Source organism: Myripristis murdjan, chromosome 24, assembly GCF_902150065.1.
Source record: "Myripristis murdjan chromosome 24, fMyrMur1.1, whole genome shotgun sequence".
Classification (NCBI taxonomy): domain Eukaryota; kingdom Metazoa; phylum Chordata; class Actinopteri; order Holocentriformes; family Holocentridae; genus Myripristis; species Myripristis murdjan.
Genome location: NC_044003.1, coordinates 30,218,301 through 30,228,455, shown reverse-complemented (window position 1 = coordinate 30,228,455; position 10,155 = coordinate 30,218,301). Strand labels below are relative to the sequence as shown.

The window sequence follows — 10,155 nt, the reverse complement described above, 5'->3', positions numbered from 1 at the left end:
AATACATCATGGCATTCGCTGCAAATGCACCTCAAAACCTTGATTACCATGAAATGCAATTCCTTATATGCTGCCAAAACATTGAGTAATCAATAAAGACAGCAGCAGTTGTGACTGAATCGCATGCAGACACTGAAATATTTGTACTAGTACTGCTGCTAACAATGAAACATTTTCTATTTTTTCCCATTAGTGTCAATCTCTGAACATTCTGTTACCGTCTCCCTGTTCCTCTGCCTTCCTGCATCCCTCACACCCTGTGAATCCTCTTAGGGCTGGATTATGGGGCTAAGATGTCTACTATGCAAACGGCAGGAGAGAGAATTAGACAGAAAATGAGCAAGAGACACACAGAATAAGAAAGAAATATTGGAAGACGTATAGAGAAGGAAAGGCATACAAGGGGCATGGAGAAGATTCCTTGGCCAGAAATGGCCCAGGGAATAGATAGGAGATTGTCTATGGCTGGGGTGAGTGCACTGCTTTTTCCACAGGCGCTAACTGTAATGAAACATTTGCATCACAGACTGTACAGAGGAAGAGTACTGCATTCTTTTTAGTATTATATATCTGTGCTATCCTTCAGAATGTAGATTGGTGTGTGTGTGTGTTTGTGTTTGTGTGTGTGTGTGTGTGTAAGAGAGAGAGAGAGAGAGGGAGAGAGAGAGAGAGAGACACACTCACACAGGGAAAGAAAGCGAGAGAGCCACTTAGATAAATGCTGTGTGTTATAGATCTTGAGGACTATCACCTTCTGCTGAATTAAACTCACTTTAAGTCATAAACTCAATTTGGATGTAAGGGCAGTTTAACACATTTAAGTGTGCATGAGTGCTTGGATGCATGTGTGTCTTCACTCACGTACCTAAGAATAATCTACATTCATGCAACAGACTTTAAGCATCACTTTCCTCTTCATCAAGCTCACTTTTCTAGGGTCATGACCCAGCATTGGCCATGAAAATAAGGCAGAGGCGTGTGTGTGTGTGAGAGAGAGAGAGAGAGAAAGAGGGAGAGAGAGAGTGGGTGAGAAAGTGACACAGCACATCATGAATTAGATCTTACTTTATTGTAGGCATCTACAGCCATTTCCCCCATCTTGTTCCCAGCAGGGAGAGACAGCAGAGCCTCCCATGGTGAGACAGACATTCCCCAGACCCAACCTCGCGCTCACTGAGCAGGCAGGGTCAGAATAACCAAGTGGTCATGTCTCTCCAACCCTCGACCGAAGCCCCAGGCTGGAGCATGTGGTCCGCTCTCTGTATCTTCTTCATCCTGGTGCCAGAGGCCAAAGCGGACATCGTGAATTCCACCACCCAGCGCATTGGCGGGGGCACTCAGTGTGGGGATTACACCAACCAGGTACTCGCTGAACATGATAGACGATAAGTGTAGAACTGTAGAACTGCATCCACGAACAAGTCACCAAAGCAGCAACCTGTTGCCTTAAAGGGATAGTACACCCATTTTGAAAATTATAGATATTATTTCACCTCTGCCCTAGCTGTTATGTAGGACAGTAGTGGTGCTATCTTCCTCGGTGGTTATTTTTGTTTGCTGTGAGGAAGTCCACCTCAGTGGCAGGAGGCTAACAGTTAGCATTTGGAGCATCCAGCCAGTATCCAGCACTCAGTAACAATGAGAGGAAGATAGCACCACTACTGTCCTACAGAACAGCTAGGGGGTGAACTATTCCTTTAAATATCTCTCTCTGGTGTGAGTGCTGCTCAGAATCAGAATAATGTTTCATTTACAAGTACACATACTGGAAAAATACCATAAGATAGTTATAGAATCATGTACATACAGACAGAATTAGGGGAGTTTAACAGAGTAGGCTACATATTGTACACTAAACAACACACCCTTCCAAGTAAATTTGAACAGGGAAATTACAAGTAAGTGACTAAGTAAGACAGTGTAAATGGTGTGCAGAGTTGAGTGTAGTGTGACTGTGTGTTCACACATGGAGATCAGCTGGTGGCCTGTGAAGATCACAAGACAAGGAGGAACGGGGAAAAAGCTACTCTGATGACATGTTGATTTGGCCATAAGTGAGAAATTCATTGTACTGTGTGGGTGTTGCGTGGCTTGTGGTCAAGATAGACCCCTGGTGATCAGCACTAAGTAACACACTGAATGTTGTGTCTGAAAGGGGCAGGGGTCCAAATATAGTATGGTTGTGTAGAATAGAATCAGTACTATTCAGGGTGGTTGAACTTATTCAGGTGCCAGAGAAAGCAAAATCATCATCGGGCTTTTTGTTGAGGGTTGGTGTTGATTTCATTCTTTGACATGATGTCCCTGCACAAGAGAGTTTCCACACATTTGAATGGGTCAAATGGCTCTTGATGATTGAAACTTTCTGTTTTCATTTTATTATGAGATTTCTGTAAAGCTCTGTGATGGCCACACTGCAAAAACTCAAAATCTTACCAAGATTATTTGTCTTATTTCAAGTCAAAAATGTCTTCTTCCTAGTCAAAACATCTCATTACACTTAAAATAAGACATGATCAATTGTCTCTTGTTTCAAGTGAAAATTTGCTTGTTTCATTGGCAAAATTTGTTTCTTGTTTCTAGCTAATTTTCACTTGTTTCAAGTGAATTTTCACTTTTTCCACTGGCAAATTTTGCCAATGAAACAAACAAATTTTCACTTGTTTCAAGTGATTTTTTACTTGAAACAAGTGAAAATTGTCTAAAAACAAGTTACTTCTGAGGTGATCATGTCTTATTTCAAGTGTAATGAGATATTTTGACTAGAAATAAGACATTTTGACTTGAAATAAGACAAATAATCTTGGTAAGATTTTGCGTTTTTGCAGTGTATTGTTACTTCACACCCACCAGTTTGTCCATTTCTCTCTGATACGTTGACTCTCCTGATATGGCATCCACCCGAGTTGTGTGATTTGTAAATCTGAAGTTGAACAGATGGTCTGCGGAAATAAAAATAATAAATGGTATGGTATGTTTGTCAACAGTATGTGAGCACAACCTCACATGCTGTTTTCTGTCTGTTGGGAAGTTGGCGGTTGTGTTTCTGACAAAAATCTGTTTCCTCTAACAGCTGATGGAGGATGGGATGTGCCGGCTGGTGGCCACGCTGCCTCAGCTGGACGAGCAGAGGTGCCCAGATATGTTTCGCTGCACCGATGAGGTTTCCTACTGGCTTCATGAGAACGAGGAGAGGAAGCAGCAGATTGTGACGCTGAAGGAGACCATCTCTGAGCTGCAGGAGGAGCTTAGGAACCACCGGCACCGCATCAAGGCGCTAGAGCTGCAGGTGAGGTTTCCATATCTACTTAACGGGCCCGGGTCAACTATCAGCTGAAATCCTTTCACCTGCTTTGAGTAATGACTTTAGTCTACCTAGACGCTTACTGAACATTACTGACTGGCTCCATTTTCTCAGACAGGGCAATCAAACCCAGAAAAGGAAAGGAATTCATTTTAAACAGAAGTCTGATTGATGTATTGTTATTGTATACACATATGATGATGTGCAAAATGACCAGTAAGCCATAGTGGAGCCAGCTTCATTTGGAATGATCACTTCTGTTCTTCTGAGTACGACTCCTCTGCGTCGGATGTGAGGAACATTTGGACCACCAATTCATCTCAGCCACAGAAATATGCATTACGATTAAATGTACCATTGCAATTACTGGTTTTCTCTTTTTCTTTTTTTATATTTTAATCTTTTCTTCTGCTCAGAGCCTCTTGAGTGAAGGACTGCTCACTCCACACATGAATATTTATGTGAAGAAGCCTGAGAGCGATTTGATTTAGATCAAAGCATACCTGCACTCCCATTTGAAAGAAGAGGCATTTTGTGTTGCCTGTGCCCTGTTAGGCGTTAAGCATAAAGAATTGGTGGATAGTATAGAAAATTGCTGTGCTGCAGTGTAGGAAACATTTTGTGCAGTAGGTATTGCAGTGTAATGCACTGTAATGTGGTGTCTGGTCATCTAGCTGGGTTTCCTGTAGCATGTCCTTGACCCTGGCTGCTAACAGGATTAGCCTCCTACTCTTCCACGTGCTGCCTCATGTGTCTAAGGCAATGAGCCTGCAAGCAGAGGCTCTCATTCGGGCTGCACAGTGGCCACAGGTGGATGGTGGCCAGCGCTAATGTGCATTGTACACAGACGCAGGGCAGAGGAGAGGACTTCAGAGTGCGTATGGTAATGGGAGTTAAGGTTATCCTCCCTATCCAGGCTAGGAATAAACCCTGGGCTGGGCTGCCTCTTAGCTTTTACAAGTGAAGGCACTGTGTTGCCTTTTGACAGCGTCAGTGGTGTGATTTGACATTTGCATCTTAACATGTGTCCGATGTCCTGAACACTGCCCTTACTGTGTGTTTGTATGGGTGTGCATTTACATGTGCTGTGTCAGAGGGAAGAGAGGAACAATTTGAACATGTCCTTGGAACAGCGTTTTCACGAGTTGGAAGTGCACTATGCTGAAACCACCACCCTTCTGCACTTACAGGGTTCTCTGATCCTGGACCTACAGGTACACTGCATGGTCCCATCACAGTTGGCATTGTTTCACCATATATCGCCAGTTCTGATATTATAATGAACTCTTAATAAAACTTTACCTCTTAATGTACTGGTGTGGGCTGGGGAAGGGTGGTTTAGACAATGGAATAAAGAGGAAAAAGCAACTGAGTTGTTACTGGGTAAAAACTATGTATCTCCACAATGTCTTTCTCTCAGGAGCTAAGAAAGCTTTGTTTTTATCTTGACACCAGCATTTTTTGAGTTTGTCCAGTGGTGTTTGAAACCACTGAAAGTCTATTTGAACTTGATGTCATGATGCAAACAACTTAAGTTAAATTATGGAAATCAGCAGAGTAAAGGGGTTTTCACAAGACAGCAGTATTAAGTAGGGTTCAGGCTTACTGTGCATTAGTGCAAAAACATGCACACTTTCCAAAACCTGTGTGCAGAACCAGATCCGTAACCTGACAGCTATGGTGGAGAAAGTGAAGAGGAATCCTGGCTGCATGATCAACATAGTACATCCCAGTCCTCTGATGAGTGCCCAGGAGGCCCTGCACCCAGGTACGCAGTCTCAGAAACTGAGTCGGGTCAAGCTGCAGGTCCAAACAAGAAGCCCCAGGCTGGTCAAGCCTCTGGCAAGATGGAGGCTGCACTTGGTGAGACCCCTCCATGCCTAATCCAAACTCTAACTCTTAACCCCTGACCTTAACCTTAACCTCTGACAGAAATCACTTGCGGCAAACTCATTTGCCTTTCTCATGGGCGTTTCCATCACACCAGAAGCTTGTCACATCAGGGGCTTCTCAGAGACTGCATACTATTGCAAAAACCACTTCCTCCACCACAGCAAAAACAAGATCATACCACGGTCTACCAGCAGAGGGGGCTAAAACTCCCCTCTTTAGTCTACTTTAGTGCCCCTCCAATCTAACCCTGCCTTACTTTTTCCCTCCTCAGAGATCCAGCACATGAGTAACTGTCCCATAGACTGTGCTTCTATATACTACAACGGAGTGAGGAGGTCTGGTCTCTACACAGTAGTGCCATCAATAACAGGCATGCCTGTGGAGGTCTACTGTGACATGGACACTGATGGTGAGTTAACATGCAGACACACACACACATACACACAGATGCATACAGTCTTTATGGGGTCACAGGTTGGCTTAGCTGTTTGACAAACCACAGCTCAATCAGATTAGCTGTATGTCAAGCTCCATGTTGGCAAGCATCTGCTCTGCCCAAGTGTCTTTAAAGGACCATACCAGTGATATTGAATGTTTCGTGCATTTACTACAGTTGACCCTCATTTTATATCGCAACAAGCCATTTTGCAAATCATCTGGGTATACTTGAGACTTCACAGCATGTAATCCAAATCCCTTGATTTTCAAATTTTAATTTTTGGTAGAAGAACGCACTTTTACAATGTCCTACTTCTGCAACTAAATAAGTCATTGCCATTCAGAAATACAACTGATAATTGGCTGTGTAAAGCAAATATTTCCCCGGGGACTACTTTCTGGTGGAGAGACTGTTTCACTCTGCTCAATTTGAAGTCATCCAAACAGAATAGTGCTGCCGCTTTTAGGAAAACTAATTTGGATAACTTTATTACGGTGATGGAATCCTGGTGTGAAAGAAGTTTTAAGTCTCTGAAAGTTCATTTTTATATTGTAGTGGAATGAATGGAAACTAGTGGAAGGATAAAAGGGAGGAGAAATTTTGTAGGCATTATACTAAACATGCAAAATCATGGGTCTGGTCCTTTAAACAAGATGCAGAGTCTTTACCAGGTCCATTACTGCTGTTTTGTTCATGACCCTGACCACTGACTTCTTTGGAGGGACAGGGTGTGAAAACATTCCCAGTTTTCTGCTAGTGCCATGCCCTCTTTCTTCCTCAGGTGGTGGATGGACGGTGATCCAGCGGCGAGTTGACGGCTCTGTGAGTTTCGACCGCACCTGGAGGGACTACAGGGATGGGTTTGGTGATCTGCTCTTAGAGTTCTGGCTGGGCAACGACCATATCCATGACCTGAGCAGCCAGGGAGACTACAGCCTCCGTATCGACCTGGAGGACTGGAGCAACAAGCACAAGCACGCCCTCTACCAGAGATTCAGGTTTGTGTAGGAGCACACATACACATGCATACACACCGACAGCTCCCTGTGCTCCCTTCAAGGGCCATACCAGTTGTTCTTCATGTTTACCATGATATCTACAAAACTAGATCTACTTTTCTGCTAATCTTTTCCCAAAGCAAATAGTCATACTTAAGTACTCCAAAATCATATCCAGCCATTGGTTTCCATTAATTCCACTATGATACGACAATGAAGATCAGAGACTTCAAACTTTCTTCACAGCAGTATTCACAGGCAATATTTTGTGAAATAATTAGTATCATCATTTACAAAATGTTTTGTTGCAGTGTAAAATGTGGGCAAATCACTGATATGGTCCTTTAAACAGTAACTAAACTCCAAATCTCTGTTAAATCTGATTTCATTTCATTCAGTGCTACTCTTGAAATAATATTTTTATAGCAGAGTTTTAACACTGGATTTTATGGCACTTTCGGATCTAATCCCCTTCATGACGTCACTTAGCCAAACAAGGTGCTGAGGTTAATAAGGTGTAGGGTGTGCAGCAGTCACCAAGTCCAACCAAAAAGGCACCCTGCTTTTCACCATTAGGAAAGGAATGGAATACTGCAAAATCCCCTTTTCCAACTTATCCAGAATAAGACAAGATGTTTAATACCATTTTCACCTCTGTACGTCCAGTGGTTCAAGTTCCCATGAGTAACATTTCCTGTTAGCTTAACATAAAGACTTGAAGTCTATAGAGTCATCAGTAGCTCCTTCAAGGTGAGAAAATAAACCTTACAGCAACTCCAGTGCTGTCTTATTTACACAGGGTATCGTGGATTTGAAATACACATCTTGGATTTTTTTTTTAAGAAACAAGAGTCAGTTTAGGAGAAGTTACATGGTTGAAACTATAATTGCGACTTGTTTTTTTTTTTTTTTTTTAAAAACGTGTATTTCAGATACATTTGTAAATAAGACAGCTTTGCTGTAAGGTTTAAGGTTCATCTTGTCTCAGTCTGGTGAAGTCAGGAAAAGGGTATTTGGCTCAAGACACTGGAGTATTCCTTTAACCTATCAGGAAAAGTAATGTCCATCCCTCTGGCATATTGGCAAAAATGATATAATCTACATGTTCAGTAACTAATATCTGCAATGGTGTTTAAATTTATGGGCAGTCTTCTATAAAGATTCTTATTCAAACACATTGGTGTCATAAATTGTCAATAAATACCATATCAGACATTATTGAAAACTACTGAACATGTGCTATCATACTATGCATTTTTGCTAATATACCAGCAGTGTGGGCATTCTTCTTCTTTTTATGTTGAGAGAACATAGGACTGTTCTCAGTTTGAAAATATTATATTTAGGGAACATCAGGCCATGAGAATATAGGACAAGGGGCATAACTGTTCACATCTCAAGCATCTCTATGTCCCACTGTTCGTCTGTCCATGCGTGTGTGTGTATCCAGTGTGGAGGATGAGGAACACCAGTACCGTCTCCACGTGTCAGGCTTCAGTGGAACAGCGCAGGACTCTTTCAGCTGGTACCACGACAAGCAGGGCTTCAGTACGCCCGACAGCGGCAACATCTGTGCCGAGATCTCCCACGGCGGCTGGTGGTACAACCAGTGCTTCTATGCCAACCTTAATGGAGTCTACTACAGGGTAAGATAGCCTCTCGCTCTAGGCCGTATGAAGCTATGAATTACAGAACATTTACTAGCCCTCTATCCCACAGGGAGGCCGCTACACCCCCAAAGGGCCGGGCCCCCTGGGTCCTGATGGGATCGTTTGGTACTCCTGGAGAGACTCCGACTATTACTCCCTGCGCAAAGTCAGCATGATGATCCGCCCACGCACTTTCCGACCCCGTTTGTCACCCTGAAGCATTATCACCATGGCGACAGAACAGAGGAAGGGCATCACGGGAATAGGGGTGACATGGTTACCTCACAGTGATGATAACTGTGGTGACACAGGACAAGTGGATGAGAAGCGTCATTTCTAATGGATGATCTCGTCAAGAAGGGAGTGGATGGCAAGTATGTCACCAGTTTTCATAGTGAATGTAACTGGAAATGGTGTGTCCTCTAAGCTCCTAATAGTCCCTGCATCAAGGATTCATTTCTGTTGGTAACAAAACACCAGGAAGGTTTGGGACATGTGGACATTTTTCATTTCATTCAGTCGAGGGAAGTGAGCCCTCCCTGATTTTGTACTTACATTTTCTACATTTAGTTTCTCAACAAGTATAAAAGTGAACGGACTGAGCTTGAGGTTTGTCTAACCACTGAGAGGAGACCTGTGCAGCTGGCAGATCGTGCGAGACTGCTTACCAAATCCATATACCTGAGATGTGTGCTTATTCAGTGTTCTATTTATGATTATTGAATTATCCCAATTTTATGTCACTATTAATTTTAGCCAATTATGAATCTATGGTGTACCTTTAAATTAAACTATAAAGGGTGTTGATATTCATCTATTTAATTAAGTCCATGCATAATTTGTAAACAGAGTGACTGGACTGTACTAGATTTTATTCCCTTTGTTTGATTGGATCTTCTTAAAGTGCTATTGTCTCACAGTAGGCTCAGGCAAAGAAGATATGCCGTTGGAGGATTGTGTAAACTTGCACATGCACAGCACAATAAAGTGGAAAACAGTACAAAAGATGTATAAAAGACAGTTATTACCTGCTACACTTGCAAAGGAATGGGTAGTGCAAAAAAAATAGGAAAATAACAAGAAAAGTGCCATTTAATTTCTTAAAAAATGGGTAGTGGTACTTGTTACTTTTTATGTTGGCATTATCTGCTTTGTTTACATTCATTTATGCACTGAAAGTGTTATTTAGGGAACTGTTTTGCTCTGGAGGTGAATGCAGACACAAATACAGGAGTCAGAATTAGCAGTCCAAGGCATCAAAGAGCAACTAATGAGGATATTTTATCACCATATGGACTCATATCACACCCAGGGAACTATACAACCCAACACTCTCTCAAAGTTCAGTTCTGCTTTAAATCTTGTTTCTCTTAAAACGAGAGAAAAACACATTTGTCAGTAGTACGACAGCATCTCACTTGTTTCATCTTTTTTTTTTTCTCGGAACACATATAAATCTGTTGAAACTAGACAGTGAGGCAGATCGAGCCATGATTTTATCATTATTATTATTGTTTATATAAAAAACACATAATACAAAAATTGACATAATACATGCAAAACATAGAGATTGGTAATAGAAAATAATAACTTCAAAAAGAAATGTGCAGGAGGAATCAAAAAAAAACAAAACAAAAAACAAAAAAAAACATGGACTTGAATTTTGAAGAGACACAAACACACACCTGTTTCCTGCCTCGCCACTGTCAGATTTCAGTTCCAGCCAGGCCTCTGTAGTGGCACACCATGTTCACACAGGCCATGGACGCTTATCTAGTGGAGATGAAAAGCCCAGGCTCCAGGTGCTGCTTTGGGGAGACCTGTTGGAAAAGAGAGGACGCAGGCAGCTGCTCACGGCAACCTGCAGATTTT

The 10,155-nt window shown here is 42.2% G+C and overlaps 1 protein-coding gene across 3 annotated transcripts; it reads left to right on the top strand.

Annotated features, from left to right (window-relative positions):
- The first annotated feature begins 284 nt into the window (after positions 1-284).
- Positions 285-9,290, top strand: LOC115356432 (angiopoietin-related protein 7-like). Of its 3 annotated transcripts, none has more exons than XM_030047597.1 (9): positions 285-470; positions 1,113-1,362; positions 3,074-3,289; positions 4,399-4,518; positions 4,958-5,072; positions 5,469-5,606; positions 6,418-6,634; positions 8,085-8,280; positions 8,354-9,290. In XM_030047597.1, the coding sequence occupies exons 2-9, from the start codon at positions 1,207-1,209 to the stop codon at positions 8,498-8,500; spliced, it is 1,305 nt and encodes a 434-aa protein (XP_029903457.1). In that variant the 5' UTR covers positions 285-470; positions 1,113-1,206; the 3' UTR covers positions 8,501-9,290. The 3 variants fall into 3 exon arrangements, with proteins under 3 accessions (XP_029903457.1, XP_029903458.1, XP_029903459.1); XM_030047598.1 differs by having other exon boundaries at positions 1,110-1,362; XM_030047599.1 differs by lacking the exon at positions 285-470 and adding an exon at positions 709-797 and having other exon boundaries at positions 1,110-1,362.
- The last annotated feature ends 865 nt before the right edge of the window (positions 9,291-10,155 follow it).